The sequence below is a fragment of the Phyllobates terribilis genome, unplaced genomic scaffold (assembly GCF_046119375.1).
Source record: "Phyllobates terribilis strain yellow unplaced genomic scaffold, ASM4611937v1 Scaffold_2__4_contigs__length_985480577, whole genome shotgun sequence".
Lineage (NCBI taxonomy): Eukaryota > Metazoa > Chordata > Amphibia > Anura > Dendrobatidae > Phyllobates > Phyllobates terribilis.
This window is the reverse complement of record NW_027362762.1, coordinates 340,705,743-340,733,390: the sequence shown is the minus strand read 5'-3', so window position 1 is coordinate 340,733,390 and position 27,648 is coordinate 340,705,743. Positions and strand designations below refer to the sequence as shown.

The window sequence follows — 27,648 nt, the reverse complement described above, 5'->3', positions numbered from 1 at the left end:
CTGGATTGGCTGTGATACGCTTCCAATAAATTGGGAGTCAGCACTAGCAGCAGTTCTGCAGTCCTCCGAATAGCTGATCAGATGTATGCAGAGATCCCGCAAACAGCCGCACCATGCAGCTAAAAGGCACAAGCAGCAAGCAGCTATAGAGGACAGCTGGAGAAATGCCTGCCACCACTTTATAACTGGCTACATTAACTATGTATTGATTCTGGATGGGAAAACCAAGTGGTAAGTCTTATTTATGACTTCGCTGATAAAGGTCATGGGACGTAATGTGCATGCAAGCAATTACTGTACTATTTGCTGCAGTTACCTTAGGCACATGTGCTTCAGGACAGTAGCATCTCAAGGAAAATTTATTGCTACGCATAATATATACACACACTATGTACACACACATGCACAATTTTTAGCTTGTCTAGTACCTATAAAAGCAAAATGTAAAAATAAAGATTAGTAACTACATCATCAATAAGGGCACATTAAAAGCCAATTTTCTCATATTGCTTAGTACAATATTTGAGGGGTCCATGATAAAAGAGGCTGATTTTAATGTCATTACAGGCAAGGATGGGATATCGAACACCCTTCCCAGGACTCCTGATTATGCTATTCTCTGTACCAAATATTTTCTGCCTCTGTCCCTTGACGTGTGCCTGCTCTATAAGGAACAGAAATGTGGACTGCTCTGGCAGCAGTCTTACTGCATTGCCACATGGACTCCAAGACAATATCACACAGCTAAATTTGTCTCACAATTACTTGACTAATTTAGACCATCAATTGACTCGGTTCACCAATTTAAGAGCACTTGATCTCTCGCACAACTTGCTGAGGAGCCTGCCGTCTCACTTGCCGAGATCTCTGTGGGAAGTGTATGCCGCACACAACAACATCACAATGCTTCATAAGCTGGACACGGCTTACCAGTGGAACCTGAAGGTGCTAGACATCTCCAAGAACAGTCTGCAGAGGACAATCTTTATTAATAATACACTGATTAGTCTGCAGTTGCTGAACCTCAGCCACAATCAGCTCTGGACTGTTCCCACCAACATGCCAAGCAATGTACTGACCATTGACTTATCCCACAACTCTATAACTCAGATCCTACCTGGAACTCTGGTAAGAATGCCTAAACTTCAAACCCTGTACCTGCACAATAACAGATTTACCTATATACCAAACAATGCTTTTGACCAAATGATACATATAAAAGAAGTCACTCTCCACAATAATCCATGGTCCTGTGAGGACACAGAGAACATGGACTATCTGATCCAATGGGTTAATGCAAAGAAGAATCTCAATCCTTGTGCGAACATCACCAGGGAACAGATTACTGAACTCCTATTAACCCCATATGAAGCAACAAATAAGGCAACGACTGATGAAATTCCATCACTTGCAACAACCCAGTCTCATTTTCTTGAGGTGCAGGAAATAAAATTGTACAAAAAGGTTCAGTTCTCTGAGGCTCTCCCGACCTCCCCATTGATTACCACAGACCATATATTGCTGACAAGCACAGAAGACTCTCAGTTCACAGATGAGGGTTCTGCAGATGGGATGATTCATTTAGATTTTAACAATTTTGGAAAAGAGATGGATAATTTCCTAAGCTCAAATGAAGTTGAGGAAATTGAAATGTACAGCCCCACTGTGACCCTGAGCACTGATAATGGTATATCAAATGTAATACTGAGCACAGATAATGATGTACCAAATAATGGTCCGGAGGTGGCTATGCCAAGCACAACTGAAAGGGTACATAGCACAACAGTTAAACTCAATGATGTCCCTTCCTCTGCAGCACAGACAGCTGCATTCCTTACAATTCCCTTTTTATTCACTCCTTTCATGCTTGGGAATGTATAAGGGCATGATTTAAACAGGGTAACGTAAGAATAATGTCTTTTTTTACAAGCCTGAAACTAAATTGTAGCATTGTAGTATCCAACTCAAAGATGTCAAATTTGTAAATCCAGCTTTGCTTGAGTACTGAATGAGACGGTGAATGTCAATGCACCAAACCTCTGATCGCTGCTGATGTTATGTATGCCCACACAATTAACCAAGAGCTATTTTATTAAACTGCAGATGAATGTAGTAACTGCTGAATTGGAATTTTCTTCTTTAACACACTTTTATATGTACTGTAAATATATTATTTATAATACAGTTAATACGATTATCAGTATGGGCTCTATCTTAGATAATAAGTAGGCTGGTTGTATGTGATAAAAGGTAGACACTTTAGACCCTAGGTTCTCAAACTGTGTAACATGCACCACACAGGTGGACTGCTCTGTACATTCCTTCCCACACTGGCAGATTGCCCTGTACATCCCCCCCACACAGGTGGACTGCTCTGTACATTCCTTCCCACACTGGCAGATTGCCCTGTACATCCCCCCCACACTGGTGGACTGCTCTGTACATTCCTTCCCACACTGGCAGATTGCCCTGTACATCTCCCCCCCCCACACACACAGGTGGACTGCTCTGTACATTCCTTCCCACACTGGCAGATTGCCCTGTACACCCCCCTTGTACATTCCTCTCCCATACAAACTTGCAGGTCGCCTTATACATTTCCTTCATTTGTGGACTGCCCAGTACATTCCCCCCTCACCCACACTGGTAGATCATTGTGCACATTACCCCACACACACTGGTGCATTGCCCTGTCCATTACCACCCCACACACACTGGTGCATTGCCCTGTCCATTACCACCCCCCACACACTGATACATTGGCCTGTCCATTACCACCCCACACACACTGGCGCATTGCCCTGTCCATTACCACCCCCCACACACTGGTACATTGGCCTGTACATTACATCTCCCTTTCCCCACCCCACAATAGTGGATTGCCCTGTCCATTCTGAGAATGGTAGAAAATGTACTAAAAAAGAAATCAAAGAAAATGTAAAGCATACCTGACTTTTCAGGTGAATAAGCCAGTGTGTGTGCATAAGGAAGAACAATTTCTGGCCACTATATGACTTGCATCCTAAATTATTTACTAGATTACACTCCGAAAGCCCTCTCTCTAATTTTCAGTTGTCGCTGAACTAGTGGGTGAAACCTAGTTGCTATGATGTCTCCTATGCACAGCATGCAGACATTAGGGATTCTTGCTCTTTTATCGCTTGACAGCATACCCTAAAAAGAGGCAGCAACATGGGAGACATTAAACAGCAGTACTAAAAGTAACCGTAAATTAAAGGGAAGTGGAGACCAGGTTTTTCCCATATAAAGTAGGGCCAGCACCTGTAAGTCATCCGTTATAGCTTACTAGAATGCTCTACATATGTCCCCAATGGACACTTCATAACACAAAAAAATAGCTTTTATTATACTCATCTATCGGGTAGTCCTGTCCGATGGGTGTCGCCGGGTCTTGATTTCTAACACACTCTGCATAACCTAAAAAAATAGCTTTTATTATACTCCCCTAAGAGAGGCCCAAAAGGAGTCTCTGGTCTTGATCCAGCGCCTCCTCTCTTTGTGATCACTGTCCTCCTTCTCTGCTTCGTGTGGATGACACGTCCTACATCATCCACACATTGTCCTCCATCACGCACATGTGCAGGCGCAGTTCTCTCTGCCCTGCCAAGAGCAGAGCAAAGGACTGTAATGCGCATGTGCAGGGAAAGGTCGAAGAGCACCGGCGCATGAGCACTACAATGCTTTGCTCTGCCATTGGCAGGGCAGAGTGAAGTACACCTGCGCAGAAGCGCGATGGAGGACACTATGCAGGTGAAGTAGGAAGAGTCATCCACTCTAAGCACAGAAGGAGGGGGCGGTGATCACAAGAAGAGACGAGGCGCCCAAGACCAGCTACACCCATCGGATTGGACCGCGTCATAGGGGAGTATAATAAAAGCTCTTTTTTGTGTTATGTAGAGCAAATTGAGGACATATATATAGAATTCTAGAATGCAGCATATAAGGGCTTACAGGTACTGGCCCTACTTTATATGGGGAAAAAACTGGTGACAAGTTCCCTTAAAGCAATGAGGGAGTTAAAGAGGTTGCCCACTACTTTATCATTGATGACCTATCCTTAGGATAGGTCATCAATGTCTGATCGGAGGGGTCCGACACATGGCCCCCCCACCTGCCGATCATTTGTTCTCTGTGTTTTCAGATCCGCAGGACGTAACTGCTCAGATGCGGAGCTGCTCCATCTTCTGAGAGTGGCCGTGGAAGGATACTGCATATCTGTCTCCTATTGATTAGAATTGGAAGGATAGGTCATCAATGATAAAGTAGTGGACAACCTCTAAGCACTTACTAAAAACTCCATCTGTATATATCTGCCTCTCTTCATGGCTGATCAGTGTAAATTCAAACCTAATATTGTCAGTAATTTTTTGGATATAGCATTCATTAAGAGTGAACAAAACCTGCAAGTGAATACAGACACTACTTCTAATACTCTGAAATTTGTAATTCCACAACATAACCACAGTATAAACTGATACAATCAAAATAATAATAGACCTATGGAAACCCCGAAACTTAACAAGTTTACAGTACTGGAATAATCCATTAAGGATTTTGCAGCCCACTTTATATCTACTTACAGTGCAAACACTTCTCAACTTGTCTGAAAATGATACAGATAATTCGACTTTTGTGGATAAAGATCAGAAACTGTTTAAACACAAATGAGGCAACCTTGATTAATCTCTCCCATTGTCTTGGTGCTATTTACAAGACCTTTATTAGAAACTTTGCTACAAGCGGCAGAGAAATAAAATATGTTTAACACAAAAAGTTTCACAGTAATATGGCACAGAGGCCACTTTATCTTGCCACTAACCAATGCCCTCATGGTACAGCGTGATAAGGTGGTCTCACATGGTGCAGTGGTCATATATAGAAGGTAAGGCAACAAAGTTTTCTTTTGGTGTCTGCATATATTTTACTTACCGCCTTGCAATGTAGTAAAAAACTGGATTCCCAGCTTTTGATGTCCCTGCTTGGTAAAATATGTTTAGAGTTTTTAATGCTTTAAATTCTTCTTTCTCGTGTACCTGGTGCCTATAGAACAGAAAAACATTGGCATTCACTTAAGCCCAACTAGCAGGAACTAGAAATGTTACTCATTTCAATAGATGATAAAGGAATAGGTCTGATACCTGGTCATAAATTCTTCAAACTTTGAGCTTGTGAGATTCAGACTTGACCAATGTGTGTCAGCAACTGGTTTGTGTTCTGGGGGTCCAAGATAGGCAAGTAAAGTTGCCATTTTGTCAAATGGTCGTCTACCAACAGCTTTATGATCCCTTCAAAAGTAGAAATCAAAAATGTATTTGCTGTAAACCATGATACAATTAAAACGCATATATCATGCCAAAGCCAAAATATAACCCGGATCACTCAATCCATGCAACTTGTAAAAGAATACATATCTGTCTGCATACCGGTTACTAGAAAGGTATTGTCCAATCTTCTCTTGATTGTTCCAGAGCAACCGATGTAAGGCAAGTACATTTCCATCCGTAATGAAAGAGAGGCTGTGATTAACTGTGTCACTTGGAGGGCAATTATTTGCAATGTCAAAGAAAAACCTATGTAAAAAGATAAATAATAATGATGAGAATATGTTGTGTTGATTAGTGAAACATTTTATGTTGGAATGTGTCAAGAATTTAAGTATTAATGATATATATATATATATATATATATATATATACACACACACACACATTGTATACACACACACACACACATATACATACATACACACACACACAGTGGGTACGGAAAGTATTCAGACCCCTTTAAAATTTTCGCTCTTTGTTTTATTGCAGCCATTTGGTTCAGTCTAAAAAGTTCACTTTTTCTCATTAAAGTGCACTCTGCACCCCATCTTTACTGAAAAAAACAGAAATGTAGAAATTTTAGCAAATGTATTAAAAAAGAAAAACTGAAACATCACATGGTCATAAGTATTCAGACCCTTTGCTCAGACACTCATATTTAAGCCACATGCTGTCCATTTCCTTGTGATCCTCCTTGAGCTTGTTCTACTCCTTCATTGGAATCCAGCTGTGTTTAATGAAACTGATAGGACTTGATTTGGAAAGGCACACAACTGTCTATATAAGACGTCACAGCCCATAGTGCATGTCAGACCAAATGAGAATCATGAGCTCAAAGGAACTGCCCAATGAGCTCAGAGACAGAATTGTGGCAAGGCACTAAGAGCACAGTGGCCTCCATAATCCTTAAATGGAAGAAGTTTGAGACCACCATAAGTCTTCCTAGACCTGGCCGTCCAGGCAAACTGAGCAATCGCGGGAGAAGAGCCTTGGTGTGAGAGGTAAAGAAGAACCCCAAGATCACTGTGGCTGAGCTCCAGAGATGCAGTAGGCAGATGGGGAAAGTTCCACAAAGTCAACTATCACTGCAGCACTCCACCAGTCGGGCCTTTATGGCAGAGTGGCCCGACGGAAGCCTCTCCTCAGTGCAAGACATATGAAAGCCCACAGAGTTTGCTCAAAAACATATGAAGGACTCACAGACTATGAGAAATAAGATTCTCTGGTCTGATGAGACGAAGATAGAACTTTTTGGTGATAATTCTAAGCGGTATGTGTTGGGAAAACAAGGCACTGCTCATCACCTGCCCAATACAATCGCAACAGTGAAACATGGTGGTGGAAGCATCATGCTATGGGGGTGTTTTTCAGCTGCAGGGACAGGACGACTGGTTGCAATTGAAGGAAACATGAATGTGGCCAAGTACAGAGATATCGTGGTTGAAAACCTCTTCCAGAGTGCTCTGGACCTCAGACTTGGCTGAAGGTTCATCTTCCAACAAGACAATGACCCTAAGCACACAGCTAAAATAACAAAGGAGTGGCTTCAGAACAACTCTGACCATTCTTGACTGGCCAAGCCAGAGCCCTGACTTAAACCCAATTGAGCATCTCTAGAAAGACCTGAAAATGGCTGTCCACCAACGTTCACCATCCAACCTGACGGAACTGGAGAGGATCTGCAAGGAAGAATGGCAGAGGATCCCCAAATCCAGGTGTGAAAAACTTGTTGCATCATTCCCAAGACGACTCATGGCTGTACCAGCTCAAAAGGGTGCTTCTACACTGAGCAAAGGGTCTGAATACTTACGACCATGTGATATTTCAGTTTTTCTTTTTTAATACATTTTCAAAATGTATTTATTTATTTTAGGAAAAACATTTTTAACGGTAAAAAAATATGAAAAATATTTTTTTTTGTGGTTTTAAAGGGAATTTGTCACCCCTGGGCCATTTTTACCTATTAATATGGGCAAACAGGTTATATAATGGTTAAACTAGTCTTACCAGTATGCCCATATCTGAGGTCTTGATGTGCAGACATCGTCTTTTATTCTGTTATGCTAATGACTACTTCCAGGCTACGGGGCGTGAGGTGCCTGGAAGAAATCTCCGCTTCCCGTCTTCATGTGAATAGCACCCCCCTCCCATCAGTGTCACACTGGACTGTGACATGCATTTCTGGTCCTGGAATCCCGCGCCTGTGACCTGAAATCGCACCTTTATACTCACCTAATCCTCCCTTCTATGGGCAATGGCTTCATGGTTCTTCTGCACAGGCGAGTCACTGTTACTTCATTAGCAGAAACTCATCTGCGCAAAAGAACGATGAAGTCTCAACGCTTGTCTCAGCGCTGGATGAAGTCACTGAAGAAGTTTTGGTGTCTCGAACTGTGCTCACGGGTAATTACTGTGATCCAAACGTTGCAGCTGGCAATGAAATGACTACTCCACTCTGATCAGGGTGCATGCACAGTTAACAGCCGAGGAAGCCGCAAGCATAGAAGATTGCAGGCAGTTGACACTAATCTCCTGTGCCTGCCGTATTTGCTCTAAGTGTCATGCTCTGCCACTTACACACCAGCAAATAAAAATGGCAGGACCAATCGGCTGAGTAAAAGGTAAAAAAATAAATATTAGAACAGTTTCTGTTATACTGTAATGAATAAAAATAATCATAATAAAAATCATTAAGAAATTCAAAAAAATGGTGACACTTGTTTTTAAGGGGCTATAATATAATTTGAAAAAAATGCATTTTTATTTCTATATCTGCCTCTTTCTGAAATGGACCATCCTATTGAGGAAAGCTTTTTTTGTGAAGAGTCATTCATATCAGTGTTTCATGTACAAATTCAAGATGTGTTTTTCACAGCTGGAACTTGTACCTATCATAGTTTATGTGGCTGTTCATATGTACGAGAATTTTTGCTGACTGGGTAGTTGGTACTAAAACACGGAAATGACAGATTTTGATCCGAGTCACAGAACAAATTCGCCATTGTAAGTCTATGTGTCACACACCACTATGATGCCATCCATGTGTCATTCGTGTTGGTTTGTCACCAACGATTTGCTATGGGAAGTTTGAGAAACCTTTTTCAGTTTTTTCCATACGAGAAAAACTAATGAAGCTCTGATGACAAAAACAGACACACTGACCACTGATGAAAATCTGATCCAAACCACTGATGAAAATCAGTCAGCTTTTTTTGTGTATGAGAAAAATCACCGACATCTGAATGAGTCCCTAGACTACTTCACCTTACACTGGACTGATCACCGAAGATCAACTTGCTGGAGTCCCCAGCAAACTGCCAATAAAGAATAAAGTAAGTGTGACCGCGTACACATTTCTACAGGGAAAACAGTGGCATAGAAATCATATGCACTTAATAGGCAACATGGTAAAAAAAAAACTTTGATATCTACTCCTCCCAAACTTTTTTTTTTTTTTTTTTTATTAAGTATTTTGATAAGTATGGGCATATTTGGGTTAAAGCACTGGCAGATAGACAGAAAACGGCCCCTGAGCAATTATGGACTCTTTGCAGTCCAACAACTCGTCATAACCAACAATTCCTCCTGCTTTGGTGATGGAAATGAGCCTCCTTACTTTTTGGGTCCCTCTGTGACTGCACAGGTTTCACCTATGGTGTGTCTACCCCTGGGTTTACGGTTTTCACATGTACAATACTTTGATGTCTGATGTCAATCAATGGTCAACAACCCATACCGTTGATGCCAATGATTGGCTGAGGACATCAAATGTGGTATGTGGGTTGGGATCTATGCAGCCACTGCACACATTAAGGCCGGTTTCACACGTCCGCATATCTCCGGTACTGGAGATATCCGTGTCACACATGTGGCAAATGTGTGCTGCATCAGGATAACACGGATGGCGTCTGGGAATCAGCGCTTCAGTTAGCGCTGTTTCCACGCGCCGATGCTGAACACTACCCTCATCATGGTTTCTGCCAGCGATGTGATTAGAACCAGCAGGGACAGTGGTGAGGGTAGTAGTAGTCTTCTCCCGCAGTGTCCCCACCTGTAAAAAATAAGAATAAAATAATAAAATCCATATACTCACCTGTCCTAGGAGTCCCCCGCTGTAATCCATGCGACCACTGCAGCAGAGGAGCTGGGGAGAATGACAAGCTCCGGAGCTGCAGCTCAGTAGCATCGTCCGGTCACTCACTGAGCGCAGCCTCCGGGGCCGCTCATTCTCCCCGGCTCCTCTGCAGCAGTGGTTGCATGGATTACAGAGCGGGACACCTAGGAGAGGTGAGTACATGGATTTTATTATTTTATTCTTACAGGTGGGGACACTGCGGGAGCAGACACTACTACTCTGATCACTGACCCTGCTGTTGCTGATCACGCACATGAAAAATAGATACCGATGTCAATCAGTATTATGCATTAGGGTGTCATCTGTGTGTCCGTTTTTATCATCAGTGTGTCATCAGTGTTTTTCATGGATGGATAAAGAAACAAAATACAAAGCTTCTCCCATACTTTGCAATGTTAATCACTGACAGCACACACTTGGCACATTAACGCCATGTGTGCTGTGTTTTTCACAGATCTATAGACTTACCATGTGAATAGCAGCATATGATATAATGGGTACATGTTGTATCCGTGAACAAAAAGGATACAACATGTACATCCACTTTAAATATAGTAACAAATTGAGACTTAAAACATACCTAGAATATGTAAGAGCCGAGAAGAAAAACAGTATCATCAGGATAACCATCAGGAATAGCCAACAGTGTGCGCTCATAAAGCTCCACATGAGCTCATATTCGAGATATTGAAAGGGCAGCAAGCTCGCATGCCCTTTGAGATCCAACATTTTAATTAAAGTAGTGAATTCATTAGAAGATCATGAAAGTTGTATGATAATAGGACACTGTGAGGTATCTCATTGTGTGCAGATATTGTAATGCTTACATTAAAATGTACTGTCAGTTAATACAAGTACGTGATCACATCTTATATTTCAGAACAGTAATGGAGTGAACATTATGTAAATGTCATTTTCAGAATACAGGCAGTCCATGGGTCACAACCTATATAGGTTCTGTAGGTTTGACCCTAACCCGAATTTGTAAATGGAACAGGGCAGATTAAAAAAAAAACCAAAAAACAAAATACACACACACAATCATCGCTGACCTATTTGGCGGCCTCACTGCCTGCCAACCAGTCCTCTTCTTTCCAGCCTCTTCATTACAGGCCAGGACTTCCAGCAGCGTCCAGGCCTTGGAGGTCACTGCAAGTCACAGCATCATAACCTTACAATGCACAGTGACCTCAGACCTGGAAGCAGCCAGAAGTCCTGGCCTATAACGATGAGGCCAGAGGTGGGTGCACTACAGTAGAAAGAAGAGGACTGGATGGCAGGCAGAGAAGCAACCAAAGAGGCCATTATTGGTTTAAAAAAATAAATACTCTTCTCTCTGGCCACCCCCTGCCAGACATTCGTTCCTCTTCTTTCTGCAGTCAAGCATTGCATCTCCATCTCTTCTTGCTTCCACCGTAGCGTGCTGCATACTGCATATCCGGCCTCTTCACTATAGACCAGAACTTCCGGCTGCATCCAGGTCTCACAGGTCACTGAGCACGTCTTCACATCACGACCTTACCATACGCAGTGACATTTAGGCTATGTGCCCACGATGCAGAAATGCTCAGGATTTTTTCCTGAGCGTTTCTGCATCTCCCTGGCAGAAAAAAACGCATGCGGATTGTACATGCGGACTGCACATGCGTTTTCCTGCCAGGGACAAGCAGATGTGAAGCGTTCTTCACTTGCATTTCCGCATGCGGGTTGACAAGCGCTTTCCAAGCGATTTTAGCATCACTTGGAAAGTGCTTGTCAACTTGGTCACACTATATAAATCCATGCAAACAGCATGGATTTATATAGTGTGACCCGAGAGAGTGGTTAAAAATAAAAAAATAAATATATACTTTACCCTCCAATGCCCCGCGCTGTCTTGCTTCACCGTTCCGGCTGCGGTAGACTGAAGGAGCTGCCGACGTCAGCGTCGCGTGACCCGTCACATGACTGACGTCAGCGCAGGTCCTTCATTCCATCGCGAAGTGCCAGGAAGCAAGGAGGAGCGCAGCGAGGCCGCCAGAAGGTAAGTATACATTTATTTTTTATTTTATTCTTTTTTTACAGCTTTATGTGTGTGTATATGTATATATATATATATATATATATATATATATATATATATATATATATATATATATATGTATATATATATATATATGTATATATATATATATATATGTATATGTGTGTATATATATATATATATATACATACATACATACATACATACACACACTGTGGGTACGGAAAGTATTCAGGCCCCTTTAAATTTTTCACGGTTTTATTGCAGCCATTTGGTAAATTCTAAAAAGTAAATTTTTTCTCATGAATGTACACTCTGCACCCCATCTTGACTGAAAAAAAACAGACATGTAGAAATTTTTGCAAATTTATTAAAAAAGAAAAACTAAAATATCACATGGTCATAAGTATTCAGACCCTTCGCTCAGGCACTCATATTTAAGAAGCTTGCTGTCCATTTCCTTGTGATCCTCCTTGAGATGGTTCTACTCCTTCATTGGGAGTCCAGTTGTGTTTAATTAAACTGATAGGACTGAGCAATTATGGGAGAAGAGCCTTGGTGAGACAGGTAAAGAATAACCCCAAGATCACTGTGGCTGAGCTTCAGAGATGCAGTAGGAAGATGGGAGAAAGTTCCACAAAGTCAACTATAACTGCAGCCCTCCACCAGTCGGGCCTTTATGGCAGAATGACCCGACGGAATCCTCTCCTCAGTGCAAGACATATGAAAGCCCACATAGAGTTGGCTCAAAAACACATGAAGGACTCCCAGACTATGAGAAATAAGATTCTCTGGTCTGATGAGATGAAGATAGAACTTTTTGGTGATAATTCTAAGCGGTATGTGTGGAGAAAACCAGGCCCTGCTCATCACCTGCCCAATACAATTCCAACAGTGAAACATGTTGGTGGCAGCATCATGATATGGGGGTGTTTTTCAGCTGCAGGGACAGGACGACTGGTTGCAATTGAAGGAAACATGAATGCGGCCAAGTACAGAGATATCCTGGATGAAAACCTCTTCCAGAGTGCTCTGGACCTCAGACTTGGCTGAAGGCTCACCTTCCAACAAAACAATGACCCTAAGCACACAGCTAAAATAACAAAGGAGTGGCTTCAGAACAACTCTGACCATTCTTGACTGGCCCAGCCAGAGCCCTGACCTAAACCCAATTGAGCATCTCTAGAGAGACCTGAAAATGGCTGTCCACCAACGTTCACCATCCAACCTGACGGAACTGGAGAGGATCTGCAAGGAAGAATGGCAGAGGATCCCCAAATCCAGGTGTGAAAAACTTGTTGAATCATTCCAGAAGACTCATGGCTGTACTAGCTCAAAAGGGTGCGGCTACTCAATACTGAGCAAAGGGTCTGAATACTTACGACCATGTGATATTTCAGTTTTTCTTTTTTAATAAATTTGCAAAAATTTCTACATTTGCTTTTTTCAATCAAGATGGGGTGCAGAGTGTACTTTAATGAGAAAAAAATGAACTTTTTTGAATATACCAAATGGCTGCAATGAAACAGAGGGAAAAATTTAAAGGGGTCTGAATACTTTCTGTACCCACTGTATGTGTGTGTGTGTGTGTGTGTGTGTGTGTGTGTGTGTGTGTGTGTGTGTGTGTGTGTGTGTGTATGTATGTATGTATGTATGTATATATATATATATATACACATACATACACACACACACACACACACACACACACACACAATGTTCATAACTAGGAGATGTACACAAGTCAGATGTTTGTAAATCTCAGATGGCCTGTACATCAAAGGTGAATGCAAAGCCGAAGCTAAGAGGAAAGCGGGAGGGTAAATAGAAATATAATTTGTAAAAAAGAATAGCTAAGTGCTGATTATATGTTAAAAAAAAGAAAATCTGTTCGTGGCTGTGGTTCTGAACACGAGCATTTATTTACTATAGCTTTCATAATGAAACGATTGTAGAAAACAATCTCTTACCTTCGTGCAGCATCAAAGTTGCTCTTTACAAAGTCATTAAATGGGCGCATGTGCTCCTCTTTCGTAAACAGGACGTGATTGGCAATACTTTGGAGAATCTGCATTATAAAATGATTAATGTAGATATATTTTGGCTTCATCAATATACAATTTCTGTTTATTTCGCACCAATTATGTGCCTTTCATCCCAGTCACAAAGGGGCTCACAATCTAATTTGTCTATCAGATACCCAAATACTGTCAAATAACATACCAAGTTAAAACATATTAGGAAACCTGACAGGCTCCCATGCCTTCCAAGCCACCAGCATTAGACTATTTGTTGCTAAATACCCTGCCTAACCAGTCATGTATAGTGTTTAACACCTAGAGACAGGTATTTTTTTTTTAAAAAAAAAACAAAACTTTATTAACTTTTGTTTCATATGCTAATTAGGCCTTTGACTAGTTGATGGGGCTTCGTTTTCCCCCAGACTAGTTGGCCCTGTGGGTGTGATAACATTATTTGCAAGAACCAGAGTCATCACCACATCATTGTTCCTCTGAAGCCAGGTGTACGCTTATCGGCTTTAGAGGCGCAGTGCGCATGGGCGAATAAAGCAGCGCGCACACACGAGTTTTGCAAGGAGCTGGCGATGACTCCGACTCTTGCAAATCAGGTTATCACGCCCAAAGGGCTGTGATAACATGCTGTGGGTAAAACAAACCCGGGAAACACACATTCGCCAGGAGACTCGCAACACTCATCAGGAGGGCGTTAAACTAGAAGAAGAGGGGATGGGAAGAAAAACGCCGGACATGAACATGAAACCAGAGAACATACTAATGAAAGATATGAAGTGAGACAAAGAAGGTCCAAGACAAGATACTTGGAAGGGAGGTAAGAAAATTTCTAATACAATCCACAGGGAGAAGGTTGGAACAAAAACAAATCGTGTAAACTGCGTGCTAGCAAATGCCAGGAGCCTGACAAACAAGATGGATGAACTGGAAGCAGAAATATCTACAGGTAACTATGACATAGTGGGAATAACTGAGACATGGTTAGATGAAAGCTATGACTGGGCAGTTAACTTACAGGGTTACAGTCTGTTTAGAAGGGATCGAAGAAGTCGGAAAGGGGGTGGAGTCTGTCTATATGTAAAGACGTGTCTAAAGCCTACAATACGGGAGGATGTATGGGAGGGAAATGAGGAGGTCGAGTCCTTATGGGTGGAGATACATGGGGCAAAAAACAATAATAAAATTATCATAGGAGTCTGTTATAAACCACCAAATATAGCAGAAGCCACGGAAAGTCTATTAATGAGACAAATAGACGAAGTAGCAAAAAATAACGAGGTGATTATTATGGGGGACTTCAACTACCCCGATATAGACTGGGAAACCGAAAGCTGTAGATCTCAGAAAGGAAACAGGTTTCTGTCAATTATCAAAGACAATTATTTGTCACAACTTGTGCAGGAACCAACTAGAGGGACGGCCCTTTTAGACTTAATATTAACTAACAGGCCAGACAGAATAACTGAGGTGCAGGTCGGGGGGCACCTGGGAAATAGTGACCACAACATTATACAATTCCACATGTGCTTCAGTAGGGTGCCCAGCAAGGGAGTCACAAAAACACTGAACTTCAGGAGGGCAAAGTTTGATCAGCTAAGAGATGCCCTTCACCTTATAGACTGGGATAGTATCTTTAGTAATAGGAGCACGGATAGAAAATTGGAAATTTTCAAAACAGTCCTACATAGTCACTGTAGAAGGTACATACCTTATGAGAATAAAAGGGCTAGGAATAGGAGGAAGCCAATGTGGCTAAATAAGGAAGTCAAGAGGGCAATGAAAAACAAAAAAAGGGCTTTCAGTAAACTTAAACAAGAAGGCAGCGAGGAAGCGCTAATATCTTATAGGGAAAAAAACAAAATCTGTAAGAAACAAATAAGAATAGCAAAAGAGGAGACAGAGAGACTAATTGCCAAGGAAAGTAAAACGAATCCCAAACTGTTCTTTAACTATATAAACAGTAAAAGGATTAAAACTGATGGAGTTGGCCCATTGAAAAATAACCTGGGTAAAATCATAGAGGGCGATGAGGGTAAAGCAAACCTACTCAATAGCTTCTTCTCCACTGTTTTCACAAAAGAAAACAATTTATCGGAGGAAATGCAGAGTGATAAAGTAAACCCTCCGCTAAATATCACCCACCTAACCCAGGAGGAAGTTCAGAAACGCCTAAATAATATCAAAATAGACAAGTCACCAGGCCCAGATGGCATACACCCCCGGGTACTAAAAGAATTAAGTAATGTGATAGACAGACCGCTGTATCTTATATTCAAGCACTCTTTATGGACAGGGACTGTCCCACTAGACTGGCGCCAAGCAAATGTGGTACCAATATTCAAAAAGGGGTCTAAAAGTGACCCTGGGAACTATAGACCAGTCAGCTTAACGTCTGTTGTGAGTAAATTGTTTGAAGGATTTCTTGGAGATGCTATTGTAGAATATCTTAATGATAATAACTGTCTAACTCCATATCAACATAGATTCATGAGGGATCGCTCCTGCCAAACAAACCTGATCGCCTTCTACGAGGAGGTGAGCTCACAGCTGGACCGGGGAGAGTCAGTGGATGTTGTATACCTTGACTTCTCCAAAGCGTTTGATACCGTGCCACACAAAAGGTTGGTATATAAAATGAGAATGCTTGGTCTGGGGGATAATGTGTGCAAGTGGGTAAATAGCTGGCTGAGTGATAGAAAGCAGAGGGTGGTTATCAATGGAGTAAGCTCAGGGGGTGTCAGGGTTACTAGCAGGGTGCCTCAAGGGTCTGTCTTGGGCCCTATATTATTTAATGTATTTATTAATGATCTAGTGGAAGGGTTGCATAGTATAATAGCAATATTTGCAGATGATACTAAACTTTGTAAAGTAGTTAATACAGATGAGGATAGGGCACAGTTACAGGAGGATTTAGATAAATTGGGGAGTTGGGCCAAAAAAATGGCAAATGGGGTTCAATGCCGATAAACGTAAGGTCATGCACATGGGAAAGAAAAACAGCAGTCACCCATACATATTAAATGGGAAACAGTTGGGGAAATCTGACATGGAGAAGGACCTGGGCGTCTTGGTTAACAGCAAATTAAATTGGAGTGCCCAGTGTCAGGCAGCAGCTGCGAAGGCAAATAGAGTCATGGCATGCATCAGAAGAGGAATAGGGGCATATGATGAGAACATTGTTCTTCCTCTGTATAAAGCGCTGGTAAGGCCGCACTTAGAATATTGTGCACAGTTCTGGGCTCCGGTGCTCAGGAAAGACATATTGGAGCTAGAGAGGGTACAAAGGAGGGCGACTAAGGTAATAAAGGGAATGGAGGGACTAGAATACCCAGAGAGGTTGTCAAAATTAGGCCTATTTACGTTGGAAAAGAGAAGGCTTAGGGGAGACCTCATAAACATGTATAAATACATCAGGGGGCAGTACAGAGATCTCTCCCATGACCTGTTTATACCAAGGATGGTGAGAAAGACGAGGGGGCACACTATGCGTCTGGAGGAAAGGAGGTTCCTGCACCAGCATAGAAGGGGATTCTTTACGGTCAGAGCCGTGAGACTCTGGAACTCTCTGGGAGAGGAAGTGGGTGATGTCCAACTCACTTAATGAGTTCAAGAGAGGCCTGGACGCCTTTCTTGAGAACAATAAAATTACATCTTATGCTTAGTGATAGTTAATTAATCCAGGGATTTAATCTGACTGCCAGATTGGAGTCGGGAAGTGAATTTTTCCTCAATGATGTAAATTGGCCTATACCGCATGGGTTTATTTTGCCTTCCTCTGGATCAACGCTGCGGAATAGCTGCAGTGCACAAGAAATAGGCTGAACTGGATGGACGCTTGTCTTTTTTCGGCCTTATAAACTATGTAACTATGTTGTGTGCCCACGATGCGCTTAAGCAATTCCACTGCAGAAATGCTTAAACGCTTGGTAGAAGGCCTGCCATGTTCCCCAATGATAATCCGCATGTGCTTTGCACATGCTGCGGAAATTTCCGCTGCGGGTTATCACTGCGGAAAAAAACACAGCACTACCAATTATTTTGCGGAAGCGCTGCGTTTTCGCCGCCATTGACTTGCACTGGAGCGCTTAGATTCAACATCACTGCATCTGTACATGCGGAATCCAAGCGTTTCAATGTGCGGATGGTACCCGGGTCTAGAGGAGAGGAGACTCTCCACCGGACCCGGGTACCATAGAACCTGTAAAAAAAAAAAGAATAAAATAAAAAATAAATATTATATTTACCTTCTGATGGCCCGGGGTGCGCTTGTCTTCGCTTGCCGGCAGATCGCGGTGGACTGCGCTGACATCATTTAGTCAAGTGACGGCAGGTCCTTCAGTGTAGTGTATCGCGAGCTGCCGGCAAGCAGAGACGCATCGAATCAAGACTCCGGGGGCCATCGGAAGGCAAGTATAGATTAATTTTTTTTAGATTTTAACATTCTTTACGGTCACACTATATAAATCCATGCCGTTTGCATGGATTTATATAGTGTGACCAAGTTGTCAAACACTTTCCAAGTGATGCTAAAATCGCTTGGAAATGGCTTGCCAACCAGCATGCGGAAATGCAAGTGAAGAACGCTTCACATCCGCTTGTCCCTGGCAGGAAAAACGCATGTACAATCCGCATGCGTTTTTTCTGCCAGGGAGATGCAGAAACGCTCAGGAAAAAATCCAGAGCATTTCTGCATCGTGGGCACATAGCCTAAATGTCAGTAGGATCTACCTTCCTAAGACTTACAATTCAATGTTTTATTCCAGAGAAATCCACTGTCCTACAAAACGATCTCTAAACCCACTTTAGTGAAGGGGCATTCACCCCCCTCCCTCCGTCTCTCTCTCACACAGATTTGCAGTAGAAAAGAGAGCTTACAACCTGTTTTGATAGTAGAACCACACAGGTAACATATGGTGTAGTGAGGAATCCTAATTAAAATGCAAAAGGTCTTTTGATAAAGACTGAGATTTATAGAATGGACAGGTAACTGGGCAGGAACGGCATTTTTAGAGGGCCAGAGAACAATATGGACATGTGTTTACACAGACAGAGAAGTGGGAAAAGCCGCTTTTGTCCACAGGAAATACATCCTGGCTTGAAATTACACTTTTTTCCCTTTAAGGGAAATATTACATCTGCAGCCAGTTGACCCGGCCCTGGTGTAAAGTTGGGAATATCGAGGTTTGTATGGATCCGATAGTGATGGGACATACATTTTCAGCTTCAGGGCTATTAGGGGAAGAATATGAATATTTTTCCATAACTATGACACCTGCCTATAAGCCCCACATTAATAGTGCCCAGATCTTTGACAAAAGCCATGTCAGGTTTGGTTTCTGGAGAAAGGTAAAATACTGATAAAAAAAAATATGGTGGCTATCACAAATGTCTGCGGTCATCAGGAGTAGAGATCTCTCATGAGCTGGGAATTTCATAAAATCCTGCAGGGTTGAGAACATTCCACAACATGGCCAACGTGAGGTCATCAAGGGGGGTGTATGGGTGTAACTTAGGTGCTCATAAAAGGTCAATGCGAATTATGATCTGTGTTCCTGTAGAGAGATGCACATCGTTGTATGAATGAATACCTTTGACTGAAAGTCTTCAATCAAAGTGCTGTCCTTCGGCTAAGTTGTTTCATTTCTGTGAGCGCATTAGTAAGTTTCTTTCGTTATTCCTTTTTATTTCATGTAGCTGTATATGCTGTATTGTTTTGTCCCCTTTATAAAATCTTTTGTATAGTTTTTATAAACACTGCCTCCCTTTGGATTAAATATAAAAAATGTAACAGTTCTGTTCCTTTTGTTCTGTAAACCGCACCCTAAAGCCATAAGCTACCTGTCAGGCATTCAGTCAGCCTGTAAAAACAACTGGAGGTGGCAGCGAGTAATCTTGGGTTTTAGCAGAGTTAGCAGTGACCGTACGGGGGATATACATATATTTCATGCGTTGGAATCGCAGGTGTATATACCATACGCTCACTATTCGCTTCCCAATAACCGGCCTATTAGTGGAAACAGCCAGCGGTCTCCTCCGTTAATCAGTCAATTGCGTAATTTTCAGGATGACAGGGGGCAGCAGAGAGCTATTCGTGATGACAAGATAACAGCAGGTGGATCTATGTGACCTCCTGGGCTGTTGCCTGTGATTATCCTTGACAGCCACGTTTTTCTTATATCTAAATGAGCTGTTAAGATCTATGGGCCGGAAACAGATCTCCCTAAGAATCTGCCTTCAGAGATTATTATAAATGAAACGGGGCCATTAACAGTGTGAGTCAAAGAGACATTTAATAATGTAGAAAAGCTGAAAAATAACGGCACTATAGTGTCTTCTTATCTGAGTAACAAGGACGCTAGGTTACAGGGAATTACTTACCTGGTCAGGTTGTAAAACCACAACATACAATGTGCTTGATGTGGCTGCTACAGACCCGCACGACTGCCCACAATACAAAAAGCAGGAAAAAAATGTTTTGTTTTTTTCTACGCTGGCAAGTATACAAATGAAAATTACTGAGAAAGGAGCAAGAACCAGGACAAAATTATGCGTTTCAAAGTATTACAAAGATCTTCCCTAGGACAAATCTCAAAAAACGCATTCTTTTATCCTTGTTCCTGCTTCTTTTTCTGGAATTTTCATTGGTATACTTGGCAGCGCAGAAAAAAAAAAATTCTTTCCTGCTTCTTGTAAAGAGACATGTAATGACTGACAGTCTGCTCTCTTGATCTAAATGTCTCACATGGATATTAATAATAATAATATTTTTTATTTCTATAGCGCCCACATATCCCAAAGCACTTTACATTTTAGAGGGGACTTGTACAGACAATAAAAGACATTACACAATAACGATCACCTAAATCAACAGATACCAGGAGGAGTGAGGGCCCTGCTCGCAAGCTTACAATCTATGAGGAAATGGGGGAGACACGAAAGGTGGATGGTAACAATTGCTTGTATTGTCAACCATCAGTGTAATAAAAGGGTAATCACTTAATGCTAAATGAACCAGTCACAAACCAGTATTTGAAGTACAGACACAGTAGTCTACTAAGTTATGGGGTGTGTGAACAAAATATATGAGGGACCTGATTTGGAAGGAAGTTTTGTATGGGAGGGGAAAAGAAAAGGATAGTTAGATGGGTGAGGTGAGGTGATAGTGCCAGTCTAAAAAAATGCGTTTTTAGGGCATGCTTGAAACTGTGGGTATTGGGGGTTAATCGAAGAGTCCTGGGTAGTGCACTCCAAATAATTGGTGCAGCATGTGAGAAGTTTTGGAGATATTGCACGCTTTTATTTAAAATAAGCTCTGGCGGCAGATTCTCAGAGAACTGTCTGGCCTATAGTGTTTAATCGCTCATTTACATAAAAGAAAAAGGTGGATTTCTTTGGAATAAGACACTGGATCACAGATATCAAGGTATCATGTTATTCAGCATCCTATTACCTACAAGCCCATATAGAAGGCCTAGGAGAGTTGATTTGTTGATTCTACTGACAGATTCTCTTTAAAGTGCATCTACATTATCACCAGAAGATGATTATCGTGCAGGACACTGCAGTACAATAATTTTTCTAATTCATTGTATTAGTGATTTTTACTGAAATGCTAACCCACAGAACAGACCACCCAAACTCTGTGCTACGGGCTACGCTTTGCTAAGCAAAGCAGAGTCATTCTACTAAGCTACCATCTTCAGTGTGGGAGCGAGCGGGTGGTCTGTGCTGTGTCACATATAAAACGGAATTTATACAATTTAGAATATTGGAAAATTTAGATAAAACAACTTGGCTAAAAAATAAGTTAGCTGATCCTAATAAAAAAAAGTGTTTAATGCAATTTTTACCTTAAAGGAAATATAAATACTAATGGAACAGTCAATGTTATAAATACACTAATAAATAGCTTTAATTCGCAAATAACAATCAAGGTAGTCAGTAATGGCCCCCCCTTGTTACACTGACCAAACCCTATTCCAAAATGTTAGGACAGGTGTTTATGAGCCAGTGTAGTAGGAAGTCACCCCCCCAACCCTTTTCCTCAATGTGTTGGAAGATGTGATCGCTGAAGCAAGAAGAGGACGTTCACACTGCTTTCCACCACGTCTTTCTTCCTGATCTAATGGTGGAGCTACCAGGAGTGCTTAGATAATCAGAAGATGCTCACACTGCTGTCTACCCTGTTGTTCAGCTCTAATCAGGAGATAGCAGGAGTAGTGAGGTAAGTGGAGGCTAATCACACTGCTGTAAACCCTGCCCTTTCAGATCAAATACTGGAGTTATCAGAGATGCTGATGTATGACGAGACTGCTCACACTGCTGTCCACCCTATCTTTCTGATCCAATTCTGGAGATATCAGTGGTGCTGAATGTCTGGGATTTAATCACCAATATCACAGCCCAGGAAGGTCAGGAGAACCACCCGCTGTTTTCTTTGGAGCGAACAGCTCTCTGCTGCCCCCTAACGTCTGGACAATTACAAAATTGGCCGACGAATAACGGAGGAGGCAGCAGTCTGTTTGCACTAACAAGCCGGTTATCAGAAAACGAACAGTGAGTGTATGGTATAAACACCTCCGGATTTCAACAAATGGAATCTGTGTATATACCCCCGCATGATCACTGTTAACTCCACGATAACCCCAGACTACTCGCCGCCACCACCAATCGTGTTTTAATCAGGCTGACTGGAGGCCCGGTTTCTGGTAGCGTATGGCTTCGAGGTGCGGTTACAGAACGAAGGGAACAGAACTATTTAATTTTATATTTAATACAACGGGAGGCAGTGTTCATGAAAAATATACAAAAGATTTTACAAACGGGACAAAACAATAAAGCATATACAGTTACATAAAATAAAAGGGATAAAACAAAAGAAACTTACTACACCGATCAGAGATAGGATTCGGCCTAGCTAAGGAGAGCGCTTTGTTTGAATCGTGCATACACCGAAATGCATCTCTCTACAGGAACCCAGATCATAATTCGGCTTGAGCTTTTATAAGCCCAGGTACCACCCACACACTCCCCCGTGATGACCACACATGGGCCAGGTTGTGGGCTGGTCTCAGCCCTTCACGATTTTATGAAATCCCCAACTTATACGATAGCGCCTCTCCGGATGATTGCAGAAGACTGAGATCGACGCCATATTTTCCATCGGGATTTTATATTTACTTAGATAGTAAACATGGGATAGCTGTTGTCAGTTATCTGTCTGCTGTGGATTTGTGGCTCATTTGCAGGGATTACAGTTATGAAGAATGTGTCTTGTTTCCCTGTTAGCCCCGGTGCTGAAAATGGATATCCCACCCCTATTAGGTTTATACAAACTCCAATATTCATACTTTTTTTTATCGGTGCCTCAGTGTCTAGCAAATATGTTTGGATGAAAGGATATGCACCTGTGAAGCCACCTTTATGGCTTGTGAGGTATCTGCTTTAGTCCTCACCAAAACTTAAAAGGCCTTTTCCTGTGGACAGAAGGGCTTCCACTGCCCTGTTTCTGTATAAACACATGTACCCTTTTTGTTGTCCAACTCTTTGAAAAGAGTTCCCCTGTCTATTTTAAATCTTTGTCTTTCTCACAAAAGGCATCTTCGTTTAGTCATCTGGGCCTCAAGGACTCTATGCATTTTAACTAAGATGGTTCACATCTCAGAGACTTAAGCCTGTCAGCTATTGTGTGATGCTGCACTCTAGGTGTTAGATAAAAGGGGGGAGGGGGGATGTGAGTGACTTCAGAAATTTTTCATATTTTCTTTGACACTTGGGTTAGGAGAGGCTGCTCACACTGCTGTCCACCTCGTCTTCCTCAATAACTATGTATGGTATAGGCTACCACCAGATAACCGCAGTTGAGTTTCTTACTGCACATGCTCATAGGCATCAATTTTAACATTCGGGCACTGGTTTCTGTCAGTGTAGCAGTACAGCGGCCATTTTACATTTTATAGTGATTACCTCCCTAGACAAAACAATTGCGATTTGGTAATTAAATGTACTTAAGAATTTAATTACATTTACAATACTTGTTTTTTTCCATTACCAGAGAACCCCATTAAGAACTAGTGGAATTTTTGCCTCAATGCATTCAGTAAGCATTCAATTTTGTTGCACATCCGCATTCCTGTTTCGGGCCCCACCTGACTACAACTGTCATACTTTTTGGCCATGCTGGGGCATGTTTTAGAAAACCAGTACATGAGAGCCCATTTACCAAAACACAAATAAAAAGACCTCTCAATCAATGTACAAATAAAGCAAAGGCATACCTTTGACATTAACTTTAAGCCACGTTCAATTCTCGGTGGTGGCTTCTTGTCTAATATCCCTGCTTCATAAGGAGACACAATGGCCGGATTAATGAACCTAAGGAACATGGCACTTCCAACCGCGCCAATGCTGTTCTGCGGAAATCTCTGGCTTACAACCTGTAAAACAATTTTATAAAAATAATGAAATATTTAGAAGGAAAAATAACATTGAAAGTCTATTAGACATGCACAACACCCTTTGAATATTGTAAAAGTTCATTAAAAGCATCAGGATTGTAAAATGTTCTCTTAAAATTACTTCAGAGGAACATGGTGGATCATGTAAATTCATGTACAGAAGCCATGGTGCAGTTAATAAGCAAATACCATTTAGGAACTCCACTAATGAGATGCAGTGAAATTAGTCAGCTAGTTGTCAGCGCAATATTAAACTGTTAAATAGTGCAGTGGTTTTTAAACTTAGGCCTAATTCACACACACATTTAGCTGCATTTCCGCACTCATTAAAATAAAAACTATTCAGGGCTTTTCACCTAGAAGATGTTACTTTAACCCCTCAATGACCTTGGATGATAGGTATGTCTAAGGTTGCCTCCCCCTGTTTGATCCGGGCTCCGGCGATGAATCCGCATCTCTTCCTGAACATGGACAGCTGATCTGATCAGATGTCATGTGCCTCTAACAACCGCAGGTGGAATCGCGATCCACCCGCGGCTGTTAACATGTTAAATGCCGCTGTCAAACTCCGACAGGCATTTAACATGCTCATGCCGTTAGTGCATCATAAGACCCGTATATTGGCACGCCCATCACATGACTGCGGGTAACCGATGGGTTGGCATGACAAGCAGGGGTCTGCAGGAGATCCCTGTGGTTGTCATAGCCAACCTGCTATTAGGTTGTGTTTGGTAATGAGAACTGTGGATAAATGCAACATTGTTCTTGGAGGGAAAACTGGCATGGTTTTTAACTTTGGACAATGCTTTCAAGAGAAACTATCACCTCTCAGAAAACTTCATGAAGTCAAAGGAGATGAAAATATAAAGCTTCTCTAAAAAATAAAATATACACGTCACCAATTTTCTAAGCAAATATATTTCTAAAGGTGCTATTTATATGAAATTCTGACCAGATGTCGGTAACAACACGTTCCATCCACACAGGCAAAGAAATCAAACCATAGATCTCCATAAATTAAGCTATGTGTAATAATGAGAAATGAGACAGGAAAAAAGTATTGAACACATGAAGAGGTGCAAAAACCCATGGACAGTCATGAAACCAGCTGAAATCTATGGTAAATTAGAAAGCAATCCAGTCACTAAGTGAAAAATAACATCAGCTGGTTCAACTGATGGCCTATAAAAAGATGTCTCATTACGAAGGTACCACACAAGAAACATCTCATGATGCGTAAAACCAGTGAGCTGTCTCAAGACCTTAACAACCTTATTGTTGCAAAACATACTGATGGCATTGGTTACAGAAGAATTTCTAAATTACTGAAGGGGTCATAATATGGAAGTGGAAAAAACTATTTCACCATAAACCAGTCACGACCAGATGCTCCCCGCAAGATCTCAGACAGAGGAGTTAAAAGAATTATCACTAGAGTTGTCGAACAGCCAAGGAACACCCTGTGGACAGCTACAGAAAGACATGAAATCAGCAGGCACAATAATTTTAAAGAAAAATATAAGTTATGCACTCAACCTCCATGGCCTGTATGCATGCTCACCACGCAAGACTCAATTGCTGAACAAAAAGCATATTAAAGCGCATTTAAAGTTTGCTCTACAACATTTACATAAACCTGTGAAATACTGGGAGAATATAGAAAGCTCTGGCCCTCCCAAGAAGGGGAGGCGCTGTATTCAGCTCTCCATTGTCTCACAATTTTGACAGCTATGTGAGACTTCCTGCTTCTTAGGCCTCATTCACACATCAGTATTTGGTCAGAATTTTTCATCAGTGTTTCTATACCAAAGCCAGGATTGTTTATAGATGCTATAATTGACAGATTGACATCTGTTCTGTGTTTTGGAGAAACTCCTGGTTTTAGCACGCAAATACTGATGAAATACTGATCAAAAATACTGATGCGTGTATGAGGTCTTCGCTGGGAGATAATAGTGGGGTGTGTGCATGTATGCTCCATGGAAACGGATAATCAGTGTTATCTTTCATACTGAATGAAGTTACACAAGAAAAGATGTGGATTCCTCTGTATTATGGAGCATCTCTACCCCTCTATTTGATTTGGGCTGAATATACAGCTAGGTCCATATATATTTGGACAGATACAACATTTTTCTAATTTTGGTTCTAGACATTACCACGATGAATTTTAAACAAAACAATTCAGATGCAGTTGAAGTTCAGACTTTCAGCTTTCATTTGAGGGTATCCACATTAAAATTCGATGAAGGGTTTAGGAGTTTCCGCTCCTTAACATGTGCCGCCCTGTTTTTAAAGGGACCAAAAGTAATTGGACAATTGGCTCCAAGGCTATTTCATGGATAGGTGTGGGCAATCCATTCGTTATGTCATTCTCAATTAAGCAGATAAAAGGCCTGGAGTTGATTTGAGGTGTGGTGCTTGCATTTGGAAGGTTTTGCTGTGAAGTAAACATGCGGTCAAAGGAGCAGTTGAAACAAGCCATCCTTAAGCTGCAAAAACAGAAAAAACCCATCTGAGAAATTGCTACAATATTAGGAGTGGCAAAATCTACAGTTTGGTACATCCTGAGAAAGAAAGAAAGCACTGGTGAACTCATCAATGCAAAAAGACCTAGGCGCTCACGGAAGACAACAGTGGTGGATGATCGCAGAATAATCTCCATGGTGAAGAGAAACCCCTTCACAACAGCCAACCAAGTGACCACCACTCTCCAGGAGGTAGGCGTATCAATATCCAAATCTACCATAAAGAGAAGACTGCATGAAAGTAAATACAGAGGGTTCACTGCACGGTGCAAGCCACTCATAAGCATCAAGAATAAAAAGGCTAGACTGGACTTTGCTAAAAAACATCTAAAAAAGCCAGCACAGTTCTGGAAGAACATTCTTTGGACAGATGAAACCAAGATCAACCTCTACCAGAATGATGGAAAGAGAAAAGTATGGCGAAGGCGTGGTACAGCTCATGATCCAAAGCATACCACATCATCTGTAAAACACGGCGGAGGCAGTGTGATGGCTTGGGCATGCATGGCTGCCAGTGGCACTGGGTCACTAGTGTTTATTGATGATGTGACACAGGACAGAAGCAGCCGAATGAATTCTGATGTATTCAGAGCCATACTGTGTGCTCAGATCCAGCCAAATGCAGCCAAACTGATTGGTCGTCGTTTCATACTACCGATGGACAATGACCCAAAACATAAAGCCAAAGCAACCCAGGAGTTTATTAAAGCAAAGAAGTGGAATATTCTTGAATGGCCAAGTCAGTCACCTGATCTCAACCCAATTGAGCATGCATTTCACTTGTTAAAGACTAAACTTCAGACAGAAAGGCCCACAAACAAACAGCAACTGAAAACCACTGCAGTGAAGGCCTGGCAGAGCATCAAAAAGGAGGAAACAGCGTCTGGTGATGTCCATGAGTTCAAGACTTCAGGCAGTCATTGCCAACAAAGGGTTTTCAACCAAGTACTAGAAATGAACATTTTATTTACAATTATTTAATCTGTCCAATTACTTTTGGTCCCTTTAAAAACAGGGTGGAGCATGTTAAGGAGCTAAAAATCCTAAACCCTTCATCCAATTTTAATGTGGATACCCTCAAATGAAAGCTGAAAGTCTGAACTGCAACAGCATCTGAATTGTTTTGT

The 27,648-nt window shown here is 41.7% G+C and overlaps 2 protein-coding genes across 4 annotated transcripts in view; one reads left to right on the top strand and one right to left on the bottom strand.

Annotated features, from left to right (window-relative positions):
* The window catches only part of NF1 (neurofibromin 1), a 224,132-nt gene that overhangs the window by 65,109 nt on the left and 131,375 nt on the right, over positions 1-27,648 (bottom strand). For all 3 annotated transcript variants that reach the window (XM_073664574.1, XM_073664575.1, XM_073664576.1), the window contains exons 31-35: positions 23,814-23,972; positions 13,474-13,571; positions 5,445-5,591; positions 5,160-5,306; positions 4,951-5,061 (exon numbers count right to left, since the gene is read on the bottom strand). In XM_073664574.1, the coding sequence (XP_073520675.1) occupies positions 4,951-5,061; positions 5,160-5,306; positions 5,445-5,591; positions 13,474-13,571; positions 23,814-23,972 (662 nt within the window). The remainder of the gene's footprint in view (positions 1-4,950; positions 5,062-5,159; positions 5,307-5,444; positions 5,592-13,473; positions 13,572-23,813; positions 23,973-27,648) is intronic.
* Positions 16-2,405, top strand: OMG (oligodendrocyte myelin glycoprotein). Its single transcript, XM_073664578.1, has 2 exons — positions 16-231; positions 568-2,405. Exon 2 carries the CDS (start codon positions 574-576, stop codon positions 1,879-1,881), a length of 1,308 nt encoding a protein of 435 aa, XP_073520679.1. The 5' UTR covers positions 16-231; positions 568-573; the 3' UTR covers positions 1,882-2,405.